This window comes from Lynx rufus, unplaced genomic scaffold, assembly GCF_022079265.1.
Source record: "Lynx rufus isolate CCGP_SWC_20201006 ecotype Redwood Valley unplaced genomic scaffold, mLynRuf1.p SCAF_27, whole genome shotgun sequence".
NCBI classification, from domain to species: domain Eukaryota; kingdom Metazoa; phylum Chordata; class Mammalia; order Carnivora; family Felidae; genus Lynx; species Lynx rufus.
Genome location: NW_025814842.1, coordinates 15,142,023 through 15,158,045, shown reverse-complemented (window position 1 = coordinate 15,158,045; position 16,023 = coordinate 15,142,023). Strand labels below are relative to the sequence as shown.

At 40.9% G+C, this 16,023-nt stretch overlaps 1 protein-coding gene across 1 annotated transcript in view; it reads left to right on the top strand.

The window, feature by feature from the left end:
• LOC124519297 (S-adenosyl-L-methionine-dependent tRNA 4-demethylwyosine synthase TYW1) overlaps positions 1 to 16,023 on the top strand; it is a 213,882-nt gene that overhangs the window by 130,326 nt on the left and 67,533 nt on the right. The window contains exon 13 of the mRNA XM_047089449.1: positions 221 to 356. Within this exon, the coding sequence (XP_046945405.1) occupies positions 221 to 356 (136 nt within the window). The remainder of the gene's footprint in view (positions 1 to 220; positions 357 to 16,023) is intronic.

Sequence of the window (16,023 nt, the reverse complement as noted above, 5' to 3'; positions counted from 1 at the left end):
AGTAATTGAATGTTTTCAGGTTATTAAGGATAGTGTCCAGTCCATTTTAGAAATAATCAACTGACAGCCTATTGTACCACATCATTCAAATCATTGCTAGACCCCGTGACATGTTGAATTACCCCATCTATTATCGATTGTAAATTTTACAGCATGACAAGCCTGACATGGGCATAATTTTTTCCCTATTGTTTTTTGTTTTGTTTTTCAAATTATGAAGGAACCTCAAACCAGTCACACAGCTGTATGTCAGTGTGGATGCTAGCACCAAAGATAGCCTGAAGAAAATTGACCGCCCACTCTTCAAGGATTTCTGGCAGAGATTCCTCAACAGCTTAAAAGCCTTGGCAGCAAAGGTAAGAATTATGACATCTTTAAAAGAGAGAGGGGGGGGAAAAAAGAAGAAGTGGAGAGAGGTGGTTTTTAAAAAAAAACCTTCAACCTTGTTTTAGACTTCCACCCACTTTGATTATTCAATAAATATTTATTGAGTTCCTCTTAAGTTTGTAGCACTCTGCCTTTTATGTATAATTTGTCCTTCATGTATTTAGGGAGAGAGATACATGCTCCCAAAGTTAATTAATAAAACATAGTAAAGTAGCAGTTCATAGCTACCCTAGAAGAGATAGCAGCAAATAGTATATGTTTAAATACGAGATTAATTTTCTTGAATTTCTAAGACCAAATTTCCTACCTATAAGGGACTCAGCCTCAGAATTTCCAAATTTAATGCCTTTTTCTTCCAGCATTTGCCCTCTTTTATGTCTTCTCTTAGGTCATATTTACTTTCCTAGTCTTTTGTTTATTTTGAGAGAGTGAGCACATGTGAGCGGGTTGAGGGCAGAGAGAGAGGGGGAAGGAGAGAGAACGGGCAGGGGAAGGGTAGAAGAAAAAGGGGGAGAGAGAGAATCCCAAGCAGGCTCCCAACGCGGGGCTTGATTGTATGATCTGATCCGTGAGATCATGACCTAAGCCAAAACCAAGAGTCTGACGCTTAACTGACTGAGCCACCCAGGCACCCCTACTTTCCTATTCTTTTTTTTTTTTTTTAATTTTTTTTTTCCACGTTTATTTATTTTTGGGACAGAGAGAGACAGAGCATGAACGGGGGAGGGGCAGAGAGAGAGGGAGACACAGAATCGGAAACAGGCTCCAGGCTCTGAGCCATCAGCCCAGAGCCCGACGCGGGGCTCGAACTCACGGACCGCGAGATCGTGACCTGGCTGAAGTCGGACGCTTAACCGACTGCGCCACCCAGGCGCCCCGCTACTTTCCTATTCTTTTCGACCTAAAGTAACCTTCTGATTCTTCTTTTCCGTTAACCCCATATTGTAACAGTTGGTATTTTCTGTTAGTTCTGCCTCTCTTCTCTCATAGCCGTTCCCTTGTCCTGTTCTCTTTGCTTTTGCCTTGCAGTCCTTCACACTTTACTCAAACATGACAGATAATGAGAGTCACCACAGAAGCTTCAAAAATTACAATTTCCTATTCCTAGTGGCATTTGAGAATCTGCATTTTAAACATTGCAAGTGGCTTTTGATGTGCCGGCCCCATCTGGGACTCACTGTCCCAGAAAACCTCCCTCTCTCTCCTTTGCCCAGCCCTTACTCACTTTGCCGTTCCTGACCCACCCTGTCTGGCCCCAGGAAGGCCATCCTTCCCTGCTTATGTTGGTGTCTCTGCAGATGCACCCACTACATTTTCCAAGTCTTTGGTTACCTCCCCAGAGCCGAGATTGTCCTTTCTTTCCATTTCTTTGACTTGTGTGTGACCTTCCATGCTCAACTTCATTATTACCTCAATTTTGAAGCCTTTTCCAGTTGCAAACAGCTGCCCCTGTCTCCCTTAAGTTTTATATCTATAAACACACATTATTTCTGCTGTTTTATCTCATCGTCTCTCTTCTCAACTGAATTCCTTACTCATGTCTTAATTCCACTCGAAGTCTGCACAGCACATCTTATGGTACTTGAAAAGTGTTTCTTGAAAGAATAAACGGGTGGAAACTCAACAGAGCTCTGTTGTGGTAAGATGTATACATACATTTTCTGGGCCGTTCAGATGATTAAAACTCCCCCTTCCCCCATTTTATGCTTGAGAAGTTAAATCAGTGCCTTTTTGGGCAATTAGCACTGACAGTATTTAGGTAATGCAAAATAGGCATTTGGTTTCTCATCTGACCGGTCTTGGATTATTTAGAAAGCTGGCAAGCCAGGTGCTTCTTGGGCTCCTAAAGTCTCTTCATCTCTGGACTTCACCCTCAGCTCTATCCCCTTCACTCATTGCCGAGACAGGAGATACATGGCGTACAAGTCAGAATGCACTTAGATAGAAGCCAGACAGCAGGAGCTGGCATTATCGGACCCATCTGAGATTGTTACCTAGGCTGTATTCTGAGTCAGATGTGGACGATGAGAAGCAGGCATTAGTAGAATGGCTTAATAGCTTCTTTTTTCTTTTGGCCAAAATTTTCCACAAAATGTATTCTTGCTTGGAGTTATAAGCCCTTAGATATCCTATTCAGTTGTAAGTACTCTGGGTTGACTCATTGAGAGTAATGAAATAATTTAAAGTTGTGCAGTATTTTCTAACCTGTGAGCTTCTTACATGTAACGTCATAAATTGTGTCCATGTAACTCTGGTTGGAAGATTTTCCTTGGGCTGTTAGACTATCCTGGCAGATTACGGCAAGTGCTTTCTAAGCATTTTGTAGCAATTAGAGTGCATGTTTCTTATTGTGTTGTTCATGTTGCCATTTAAGAAAGATCTGTGACAGGGAACTGCTCTTAAATTAACTAGATCTAGCTGTTACTTCCTTCTGAATATCTAATATTACTGTTACAGTAGATACTATCAAAGTTCTGCTTTACTGCTGTTTAATACTCAAAAATAACACTTATGTTGTAACTATACTTATTAGCTAGGCTCCAACATGTTATTACTGTAATCTGGCATCATTTGAGTTTTTAAATAAAACATTTTAAATGAAAGTGACTTTAGATACTTTAATTAGAACATCTATGCATTTATATTATTATCTTTATTGCCTGTTGAGGCTTTTAGTACGTTAGTACTTTTCGTTATTTGTTTTAGGCTTAGCAAGGAAAGGCATTAGAATTGAAAGAATTTCTTGAACTTTATAAACAGAAAAATTTGATTTGTCCCAAGATTTTCAGCGTTTTTATGAGCTAGTGTAACCCAAAGCAGAAAGAGGTAGGGTATTTGGGGTTTTTTTGTTTTTTGTTTTTTTGTTTTTTTTACTCATGGCTAGTATAGTATTTTCATTTCTGGATCTTTATCCTTTGTCAAATTGTTCTGCTTCAAATATGAGGAGAGAGATATATTGGTACTTGAGTATATGGGGCTAAAAAGCAATTCCATCAAGGTAACACAGCAAAAAATGTGTTAGCTTCAATTTCCGTCCACGACAGCTACTTGTCACACAGTTTTTTTTTTTTTTTTTTAAAAGAAAAATCCATCTTGTCAATGACAACACTGACTGCCTTTGGCAGGAGACTTTTATCAGCTGTGTGACCAGATGTGTTTCTGCTGCACATTGTTATGCCAGGTTGAAGATCCAGCAGGATAAGCAGTGGTATTGATATCCTTGAAACGTTATATTTGAAAAGAAAGACAAAAATAGTTGTCTGCATTACACATTCTTAGATCTCAAGAGTGAACATTAGCACTCTTTTCCGCAAATGTGAGCATGCTCTGACCTGATGTTATTAGAGTTAATATAGTTTCATTGTTAAGAAAGGCTTATTGTACATTAATGAGGTAGATTTGTATCTAATAAGAGGTAAACCAGTGTATCCATGTGGCCCACAATTTGCAGCTTAAAAAACAAACATTTAATATTTGACTTCCTTATCTCTGATTATAAAAACATTATGTGTTCATTATGGAAGCTCAGGGGACGTAAAGAGAAGTATAAAGAAGCAAGGAAAGAGGTTACTTATAAATCCAGGACCTTGAGACACCGACTGCTAACATTTAAAGTACTTCTATTTAATCCTTTGGTGACGGGGGTGGGGGGGTGGGGGGACTGCGTTTTTACATAGGTAACTCAATTCTATATGTTGCTTTTTGTTGTTAACATGAGGTCATAGCATTTTTTCATGCTATTAATTTTTCTGTATGACCTTCGTGTTAAAGACAGCTTAGTTTTTCACCTCAGCGTGAGATCACAGAAAATACATATATTGGTTTCTGCACCCGGTTTCTGGCACGGAGCTCCTAGAACCCTTGTAGTGTTCTAAGTGGTAAGGCCATCTTGTTTTAGTGTTTCACCTTTGACCCCATACTTAACATAGGGCTCCTAAAACCCTTGTAAATTCCTAGGTGATAAGACCACGAAGATCATCTCTTGTTCTAATGAGGTGACTCTGGGGGGACTCCTAAGTGGCTCGTAGATTGAGTCTCATCACCAAAAACATGAAGCTAATCAGAAGGCTGGAATTTTCTGTGGGTTCCCTGCCCCCCACCCCACTGTGCTTCCCCATTTCTCTAGAGAGGGGAGAGGGCCTAGAAATGGAGTAAATAATTGATCATACCTACGTGAGGAAGCCTCCATAAATCCCAGTAACAAAAGCTCCTGGGCTCGGGAGCCTCCCAGACCTCACCCTGTGTACCTCCTCATCTGGTTGTTCATCTGTATCCTTTCATAAACTGGTAGATGTAAGTAAGTGTTTTCCCGAGGTCTCTAATCTGCTCTAGCCAATTAATCGAACCTGAGGGAGGAAGGTCAGAAGCACACGTGGTAACCTAGACTTGACATTGTCTAAAGTGTGCTGCAGTGTCAGAAATGAGTTAAGTTGTAGAACACCCAGTTGGTGTCACAGAGAATTGCTTGTGGGGGAAAACTGCCCACATGTTCAATGGCTGGATGTGTTCTGTCTTAGTGGAAAGGGAGACACATAGGAGAGAACACTGGGTTGTTTCCTACTCACTCGGTTTCCTGCTTGTTGGCCAGTAGGGGGGTCTAGTGAGAGTGTGTCATGTTCTGGCACACTTCTTCAATTGTGCGTGTCTGGCAGTAAAGTCAAATTCCTGTCTTTATCACACTCGCGAGGGAGCCTTGATGCCTGTGCTGCTCGTGAGTTGCAACATACACACGTTGTCATTTAAAACCATTTCTGAAGTCACGTGCAGCCAGAGATGGCATGTCCTAGTCGGTAGCATTGCTATTTTCATTGTTGTGTGTCTTACAATCTAGAGTATCTTAGATGAAATGAAAGAGCATATCTTCTCCCTTACCTCCTTTTTGGGATGAACAAGTCTCCCCTCCATCGTTCTGACTAGTCCTGCTGCTTATTGACCCATTTTCTTTATTTCTGCCTCCCAGCATTGATGCCAAAGTCTGCTCTTCAGTCTTTGTCCATCTGGCTGTGGTCTGCATATGTTTTTTTATTGTCATCTTTTTTTAGACTTTATCTTGCCCTTTACCTTCATCTGTTACCCATGAGCCCGCTCCACGGGACGGGCCTCCCAGGCTGTGGATTCTGTCCAGCCTGGGTTTTTTTGGTTTTTTTTTGTTTTAATTTTTTTTTTTAATGTTTATTTCTGAGACAGAGAGAGACAGAGCATGAGTGGGGGAGGAGCAGAGAGAGAGGGAGACACAGAATCCGAAGCAGGCTCCAGGCTCTGAGCTGTCAGCACAGATCCCGACCCGGGGCTCGAACTCACAAACCGCGAGATCATGACCTCAACCGACTAAACCACCCAGGCACCCCCTGTCCAGCCTGGGTTTAATGCCACCATACCCTCCTCTGCTTGACTAAAAACCATGTCCTGGTTTTAGCCACTTTTGAAATCAGACCAAGACTGCCGTGCTTGGATCTCTCCAGCGGTGTCATCCAAAGCCAGTGTCTACAAACTGACTGGTTCCCTCCAGTGCCAGGAAGTTCTGTCATAAGTACATTTTTCTCCAGACGTGACTTCTGCCTAAGCTCATTCTAGGGAAAGATGAACGTGTTGCATGTTGGGTTCATGTTGAGGCACTGGGTGATTGGGTCAGGCAGATAATTGCTTCAATCTTGGGGACTCAGGAACGTCACAGTAGGAACATGTAGGTGTGAAAGTCATCTCTGTAGCAGTTTGTCAAAGGCAAACAGGTGGACGGAATTGTCCAAGAAGGGTCTAGAGAAGGCCAAAGAAGGAGCTGTAGGGAAAACAAATTTTGAAGCTTTCAAAATGAGGAGCATATGGGGAGTGAGTCTGGGAAGAATTTGATAAAGGTGTTGGTGCAGTTTCATGCAAGTGAACGTATGTATGTTAACGTACAATTCAAGGAAACAGTTCGGTTCCAGAAAGAGAAGGGGAACGTTAAGTATGATGGAAAAGAAACTTGGTCTATCAGTTAGTCTCTAATGACTATGGCAAAAAGAAGTACAGTGTTTTGTGTAGAAGCCATTGTGTAGTGGGTTGAATGGGGACAATAGATATTAATGTAATAAATACTAACTTTTTGAACCAAGAGCAACAATATTAATGAAGAAATGAAAGGTATTTCCTTTTATCGGATAAAAATTTATCTAAGCATATGTGCTAATTTGAAAATAAATATTACTGTAATGAAGAAAATAAGATGACTCCTATGTCACCAGAAGTCAAAGGTGAAAAAACACTATCGCTATAATGCGTAGCTTCCGGGGTTTTAACTCTTGTGTGTATGTATATGTATGTGTATTTTACTTACAAAATGAAATCATGCCATACGTATTTTTACAACAGTACTTCTTATTTATAATACCATATTTAAAATATTTATTTAAAATATCAACGTCTGTCAGCATAGATTAATTTTGCCTATTTTCTGGATATAACAATTTAATTTTGCCTTTGGCGGCCTTCCCTGACTCCCTCCTTCCCCCTCCCTGGTTTATATACCACACTGCCCATACCCAGCACTTACGAACTTGAAAGATCCCTGAGAGAAGGCAGAGTGTATGTGAGGTCTTTGTGCCCACCATGGTATTCCCAGCTCTTAATCACAGGTCAACACACAGTTGCCAGATAACCAGAATGCGATTGATCCACTCCCGTCGTGATGTGTATTCAGTTGTTTCCCATCGATTTGTTGTGTGTAGTAGTTATGAGCTTGGGATTCTGAAACAAGACCACCCAGGTTTGAATCCTATTTCCTACCACTTCTTGGCTGTGTAATATTGGTCGTGGGATTCAGTTTTCTCTTCTGTAAAATGGGGTTGATAACAGTGCCTTCCTCATAAGGTCTAGATAGAAACACCTAAAAATATCATAGAGTGCTTGTGTTTAAATTTTAAAATATAACGCCCTCTATCACCAATCTTGTGTATATAATTGATTTTGGACATCTTAAAAGGTACAGTACATGAGGTGGTAAATACTAATGTAACTACCATCTAGCTTAAGAAATAAAAGATTATAAACTCAGTTGCAGTCCCTGTGAACCCCTTTTCTATTATATTTCCTTTCCTTCCCTCTCTTGCAGAGGTAATCAGTATGTATTTTGTGTTTATTTTTCCATGCTATTTTTATACTTCACTCTATTTACACTTCCATAAACAGCTGTTTTCCATATTTTAAAACTATTTACATAATAGTATCATTCTATAAATATCGTTCTGCAACTTTTCCTTTTTTTGACCATTTAAAAGATAAAATTTACCATTTTAAATATTTTTACATATACAGTTCAGTGGTATTCAATACAGTCATATTGTGTAACCATCACCAGCATCCATTTCCAGAACATTTTTATCTTCCCAAACTGAAACCGTATGCCCATTAACCAATAACCCCAGTCCTCCCCTCCTTGCAGTTTTTGCTTGTTGGTTCAATATTATATTTGCGAGATGTACCCGCATTGCTACGTTTTGCTTTTGAGACACTGAAACTGCTACATAGCAATCCGTCCTATAAATATCCCACAAGGTACTAATCATTCTCCTGTGGATGGGCATTTAGGTTTTTCTGTAGTTTTCAGCTCTGCAGTGAATGTTAGTGAAAGTGAGGCTCATGTACCTGTGCCGTAGTAGTTTCTTTAGGGTCTGCACCTAGGCGTGAACATTGCTGGATTGTAGGGTATACACATCTTCAACTGGATTTTCTGTTTTTGTTGTTTTTCATAGTACTCAGGAGAGTGGCTGTACTTCAGAGGGAAGCGTATGAGTTTCCACTTTCTATCCTCACAAGCCAGTAGTATTGTTGGCTTTTAAAATTTTGCTAAGCTGATGGATGTGACTTGGCCTCTGTGGTTTTATTTTGCATTCCTCTAATTAGTGAAGTGAGCATCTTCTTATGTTCTGGGTCATTTCCTTAATCACTTTTACATACCTTGCTTATTTTTCCATTGGTTGTTTATATACATTTTCTGATTATTTCTTTCAGTAATGGCCTTTCCCTAACGTTGGCACGGTTTGTTTTCTCACTTCCTTCAAGACTCCATTCAGATATCCTGTCATCAGAGAGTCATTCGCTGACCATCCTGCGTAAAGGAGCTCCCCTCCTTGGTAGTATTCCTGTCCCTCTCCCCTGTCTGTTTGTCACATAGCACAGGTCACTACCTGACTTGTGTGTTTATCGTGGGTCTCTTCCCCAGTTCGAACATACGCACATACGCTCACAAGGGCAGGGACATTGTCTCGTTCTCTGCCGTATCCTTAGCGGCTCCCATCGTGCTTTGCCTGTAGGGCACATTTAATAAATAAAGAGAATGAATATAAGAACACATGTATGCTGGTATTCAGGTTTCCAGAAATGATTACCCCCCACCATGGGCTATGTAAACAAATGTTAGAAGGTAATAAAAAGACACTATTCCTCCAACTTTGTGAGCCTCCACAGGATCGATACATCCGGTTCGTCAGAGAACCTAGAGAAGAGCGCTGCAGATTTCTGCTGGGCCAGAGACACTAAAGTTGATGAAGATACGGGTAACCACTCCTGGTTCTGCCCGGCTCCCCTCAGTACCTGCCCCCCACCCCTCCTGGCAACAACTGGATAAAAACTCCTCAGAACCAGTGAAATGGAGAGAGAAAATGTTCTGTGTCCGTGTCTCTCTTTTTACTTGACGTATATATTTACATACTATGAGATTCTCCCCTCCAGGGCGTGCAATTCAGTGATTTTTAGTACATTCACGAGGCTGTGCAGCCATCACCACCATTTCGTTTAGGAACATTTTTGTCACCCCAGCCGAATTTCCTTTTTACTTATAATGTTAAAACACTTTTTAAAAAACGCCTTTGTGTTTCGTGCTTAGGTCTCCAAATACCTGTGTTTTTCTGGAAAGTGTGTGCTGCCTCCAGGGTCTACCCAGCAAACTCGCACAGGCTCGCGAGTTCGGCCCCCGCCGACCAGCAGCTCCCTGGGTGTTCGCCCCTGGGAGCCAGGCCCGCGCCACTCCAGCCTTGCTGGTGACACTGGAGGCTAGGTTCAGAATTGAAATAAATATAAGGCAGACCTTTGATCTTGCAGAGAGCATTACTGCAAGTTTCTGTGTTTAATAATAAAGCGCCGACAGCTAACATCTGTTAAATGATTGCCAAGTTCTAGTCCTGCTAATCGTTTATGTGCATCATATTGCTTTATCTTTGCACACTTCTTCTGAGGGAGATATTGAAATCACCCTCATTTGACAGATGAGAAAACTGAGGCTTATGAAGTTGTTTGGCCTGTTACCTGTTAGCGTTTGCTTATCCTCTGTAGCCACAGTGGAGGTCACCGTTTCTGAGAATCTGGATACAGCTACTGAATATCAGAACCTGAAAACTGGTATTTGAACTCGGGTTTGGTTCCAAAGTGCTCCATTTTGTCAGTCAGTACTCTCTATATCCGGAAGATCGAAGTTAGTCCTGTTGCCTAAAATTACCATTTTCCCTTCTTTTATTTATTCTTTGAACCGGGACAGTAAGACGTATTTATTTCTAGATGATGTGAAGAGGTGGAGATTTTCATGGGTCAGCAAAAGTTTATGAAAACATTACAGTTCTGTAGCTCTGTAATGATCTATTGCCAAGATATTCTAGCACTGAGGGAAGATTTCATCTGATCTGAATAACATCTTACTCATAATTTGATCCTTGTTTCACATGGGAAGGAAGTATTTTTGGACTTAATCTTCATAATAATGTGTGATTCAGAGTGCTACCTGATGAGCTGTGGAGACTGACAGTAGTCTTCGTAATTTGATGAAATGTAGGTCCATATGTAGGTCCATGTATTGTGTATCAATATATTATAGTGAGATCATGATGAAAATGTAAACATGATTGACTGTTAGAAACTAACATATTTTAGTGAGTGGAAGAAAATTGCACGTTTTCCTGTTTTCTTAGAGGTGTTTTTGGTTGAGAATTGATTGGTTCCAATAACCTCCTTCCTCCACCACTTTTAGAAAGAGAGGGGCTGGGACTAAAGATTATTCTAATCAAGCCTTCCTAATTCCTACTCTCAAACAAAAAAAGAATTCCTACTGTCTTGCAGTTTACCCCTTCTTTATTGTTATTCGCTTCTAAGACTAAGTCTTTTTCTTCATCCTTTTCTAAGGGGAGAATTACAGAATGTTCCAAACTGAATTTTAAACCATATATTTGGTAGCCCTACCTAGCAGAACATGGTAAAGTGCCCTTTGCTGTTTCTACTGGGTGAAATGCTCCTAAACCCGCATAAAAGGGACTCCAGGACTCCAGGGGTGGAATAATTCAACACCGTGTTGCCTGTTTAAACAAAGCCTCAGGGAAGCATTGCTGGGTGACTTAGTCTGCAGAGCTGAACGTTGGGACTTCCCCATTGGATAGATTTGTGTGTCTAGAGGTGGGCATTCAGACCTAGCCTTGAAAGAAGAAACCTGTGAGATGGCCTGTAGGAGGAATCCGTGAAGAGCCCCCTGCATCAGGCATCCTGCCAGGAGGGTCTGTATCTTCATCACTCTGGTGCTTAGTAAGTACTCACAGCCACTGTTGAAAACGACCTTATCTCAGCAGCACAGAAAGTCCCATGCTCTTGCCCCCTGCCCCTCTTCTTCATCTCAGAGCACTGAGAAATACTTTTAGACTGAGAAACTTGGGAGATGGCCGCTGATCTGGAATCGGCCTTGTGTTCTTGTTAAATAGATGAAGTGGCTTTTGAGAAAGCCTCTGGGCAGCTACCCCACTGTGGCCGAGGGCCTGCTTTGCCGACATGGCACTAAACAGACAGGAGTAGAGTTCCTTCCCTGATACCCTGTTCTGTAGAGCCTTGGCTTTCTTGAGCCTTGATTTCTAGAGCATGTGTAGACACTTCTAAACCCCGGAGGGTGACAAAATCCTTTGTGACCCTCTAGGCCAGGATATCACTATTACTTGTCAGTACCCTTCTGTATCAATTTATCCTGGATTCTGCGGGCCTCCTAGGTTGGGCTGCCTTAGACCAGCTGTGGCTCCCTGCTTTGTATGAACGCTAGGAAGTGTAGTGTTTAGCCAAGGCATCTGTATGATGCCAAACAGGGAATGTGGGGTACCAAGCTGGGTAGCCCTCCTGGCCAATCAAGGACATCCAGTGATTTCTGAGAATCTGTGGGTACTGCTGGCAGATCATCCTGTATTCATCCAACGGAACACTTTGGTAGACCTTCTAAACAAAGGTCTCATCTCTAGCCACAGAATATCAGTGGAAAGTGATCAAGGAAATCTGGTAAGGATAGGGTCAGATGCTTGCATACAGTTGTCCTTAGCCATAATCAAAAGCCATGAGAGTAGGCAAATGGGGACCCTGGCCATCTTGCACCTGGCAGAGTGTTCTTCACGTGGTCCAGGGCTGCAGCACACGTTCAAGGTGGAAGAGGTTATAAGTTGGACAGTTTGGATGCTTTTGTTAGCGTGAACTTCTTTGCTATTAAGATCAACCTTGATTCTCAACATTGGTAGAGCAGCAAGACGATGGGGTAGATCCTGGCGCGGCCTGCTGCAGGCTTTTGACAGAGCTTGTGCTCCAGAGCCACACTGTCTGTCTTTGAATGCTGGCTCCACCTTGGAGAGCTTTGGGACCTTAGGCAGCACGTTCATGCTTCAATTCTTTTATCTGTAAAATGAGGATAATAGGGCACCCGCCTGACTGGGTTATTGTGAGGATTAGATGAATTGTTACAGAAAGTGTTACCGGAAAGGCCTAGAAAGCAGAGTAAGACTTAATAAATGCTAACATACTTACAACTCTCCAAAAAGGGTGAATGGAAATGTGTAATCTACATTTCAAGTTGAGGATTATACACGTTCTGAAATTTTAAAATATGTTATTTTAAGTAAAAATTACTCAATGAAAATGCAGACTTAAATTTATATATATTTTGGATATGTGCATTTTAAAGCATTCCAAGTTTACCTGTTTTGACTGTTTAGACCAGAATAACTTTTTTTTTTTTTAATTTTTTTTTTTTTAACTCTGACTCTTTAGAGGCAGGAGAAATTCAGTACAGGAGAGAGGTTCTAAATAGAGTTTTGAGGGACAGCTGGGTGGCTCCATTGGTTAAGCATCGACTTTAGCTCAGGTCATGATCTTGCATTCGTGAGTTCGAGCCCCGCATTGGGCTCTGTGCTGACAGCTTGGAGCCTAGAGCCTGCTTTGGATTCTGTGTTTCCTCTCTCTGTCCCCTCCTGCTCGCACTCTGTCTCTCTCTGTCTCTCAAAAAATAAAACGTTAAAAAAATTTTTTTTAAATAAATAAAAAGCGTTTTGATACAAACATCTGCAGCACATAATCTAACCTATTGCTTTACTTCATGTGTATAATCTGTGGATCCTTTTTCATCTTCATTTTTAAAATGGGACAAATATTTGTAATACTTAAAGCAAGTATACTTAGACACATACACATATATATTTAGACACATGTATATGCATATATGTTTTTGTGGTATCTGTGTGTTTATGTGTATATGAAATACATATGTACGTATGTATGTATTTTGCAGTGTCTCCAAATAACAACTTTAAGTCACAAAACACGAGAAACTGTAATGCTCAATACATGAAAAGAAAGCCCTGTTTCTGTCTCTTAGGATTCTTTTCTTTGTGAATCATTACACTCCTTCGTGACCGGTTAACATAAGAGGGAAAGAGCCCTTGTTTTTTGCCTTTAGAACTTACGAAATACTAGTCAGGCCTCTCGTTTCTTTCCTTGAATTTTTCTCAGTTATATGATGGTGTGTTTGGGATGGGGATAGTTTTGGAAAAAAGATTTCTAAATCAAAGTTTAAAATAAAGTTAATAAAGTGAACAGTTAGTAAAGTTTAAAAAGTACCAGCCGATTTTAAACTTGATGAAAATGCTACTACCAATCATTAAGCAAAAGAATAATAAACCCAGTAGAGAAATAAGACAAAGATACAAATGCTTAATGGAAAATGAAATGCAAATGGCCCATAAATATAGATAAAAATATCAGTGAGGAAACAAGTACTCCCACACAACTCTGGTGAGAATATAAATTGGTCCAATCTCATCTTTGAAGGACACTTTTATGGTATCTATTAAAATAAAAAATGCATGTGCCCTTTGAGTGAGTGGTTCATATCTCGTGATTTACCCTGAGACCTAGTTAACATCCACGTGAAGTAACATATATGCAAGATTATTCATTGTGACATTATTTATAATAGCAAAAGATTGGAAGCAAACTAAATATCCATCAGTTAAATAAATTATGGTACAGCCATACAATTTAATTCTTTTTGACCCGAGTGTCTGAAAGTGGAGGGAGATCTTTGGCCATTTTCCTCTTCGTCTGTTTTCAGAGTGTTCTTGCTTTTCTTTTTTTTTTTCTTTTTTTGTTTTAAATTTAATTTTAATTTTTTTAAAATTTACATCCAAATTAGCATATAGTGCAACAGTGATTTCAGGAGTAGATTTTTTAATGCCCCTTACCTATTTAGCCCATCCCCCCTCCCAGACCCCCTCCAGTAACCCTCAGTTTGTTCTCCATATTTATGAGTCTCTTCTGTTTTGTCCCCCTCCCTGTTTTTAGATTATTTTTGTTTCCCTTCCCTCATGTTCATCTGTTTTGTCTCTTAAAGTCCTCATAGGAGTGAAGTCATATGATTTTTGTCTTTCTCTGACTGACTAATTTCACTTAGCATAATACCCTCCAGTTCCATCCACGTAGTTGCAAATGGTAAGATTTCATTCTTTTCGATTGCCCAATAATACTGCATTGTGTATATATACCACATCTTCTTTATCCATTCATCCATCGATGGGCGTTTGGGCTCTTTCCATACTTTGGCTATTGTCGATAGTGCTGCTATAAACATGGGGGTGCATGTGTCCCTTCGAAACAGCACACCTGTATCCTGTGGATAAATGCCTAGTAGTGCAGTTGCTGGGTCATAGGGTAGTTCTATTTTTAGTTTTTTGAGGAACCTCCATACTGTTTTCCAGCGTGGCTGCACCAGCTTGCATTCCCAAGAGTGTTCTTACTTTTAAAAAGGATAACCATCAGAAGCTGCCTCAAGGAGATAATTTTTCTAGGCAAAATAATTGTAAATACTGTGTCAAATTCCTCTTCTTTCTAGTATTAACAGTCATTACTGCTTGACCAAAGCAGGGAAGGTGTTGTAGAAGCTAAAATAGGATTGTAAATCAGGACATAGTGGGTTATAGAAAGTAGGACATGTTAATTGTCTCATGTAGAAACATTCTCATCTTAAGCACTTTTTCAACATTACATATATTTGTTTGTCCTAAATATTCTAGCCAACACTAGTGATTGGTCATCTTAAACTTGTTATGTTACCATTTCTTACAGTGTTCACTGAAAAACATTGGCTTTTTTTTCGCGTTCTATCTCCAGTTTGTTTTCTTGTTGTTGCTTTTTAGTGTTTTACCCTTTGGAGGCTTTTGGGCAGTGATTGTGTTTGCAGTTAGTGCTTGGTCAAAGTGGTTGACTGGAACCTCAGGGCTATCTTTCCAGTCCTCAGAAAGTGAGCATAGTGGAGGTACTTGATTCCACGGCAGCACCATATCAGCTTTGTAACCTTGGCTAAACTCCTGCTAAATGTCCATAAAGACCATGCTTCCTCATCAGTTAAATGGGGTTAAGAGGGGTTCCTTACATGCCAGACGCCATTCGGGGATTAAATGACGTTACACGTGTAAAACGCCTAGTACATTCATTGGTTGGCACGTGAACTCACTAATGTTAATGCTCTTGTTAATGAAATTAGTTCAGACTTAAATAGTGGTCATCTGCCTCTTAGAATGATTTTTGGTTACAAATGATTGTCAACATTTTAGAGACTCTGGTTTTACTGTATTTATGTCGGCCACCTCTTACTTTGAGTTTATTATGTTTCAAGTCCTGTGCTAGGCCCAGGAATATAATTGGATATGGCCTGGTGCCCTTGAGGAACTGTAGTCTTCTGGGGACAAATAGACGGTTTCAGCAGGAGGTGACCAGTGCTGGGGTAGGAGGTTGCACAAGGGCTACAAGAACACGGGGAGACACTGGGATCAGAAGCTTCCTGCGGGAGGTGATGGGAGCTGAGCCAGAGCGTTAACCATCAGTTACTATTAGGGCATAATCTGTAAAGGTCACAGATTGATATGGAGTTAAAAGTAAGCTTCCCTCCAACCCTGGTCTCCCAGTAGCCCAGAGCCACCACTGACTACTAAGATGCGTTCCCAGTGGGAAGGAAGAGCCGAGCTTGAAGATACGGAAAGCCTGTGTGGCTTGTTAGCAGGTTCAGTTCTGCGGGAATCCAAGAGCAAGGGGGTCGGTAGGGTGAGGAGTGGAATGACAAGAGAGGAAACCAGTGTTGGGAAGGAGGTTCCTCAACTGTGGTAAAAAAACAAAACAAAACAAAACAAAACAAAACAAAACAAAACAAAACAAGGGCGCCTGGGTGGCTCAGTCGGTTGAGTGTCTGACTTCAGCTCAGGTCATGATCTCACGGTTCGTGAGTTCAAGCCCCGCATCGGGCTCTGTGCTGATGGCTCAGAGCCTGGAGCCTGTTTCAGAGTCTGTGTCTCCCTCTCTCTCTGCCCCTCCCCCGCTCATGCTCTG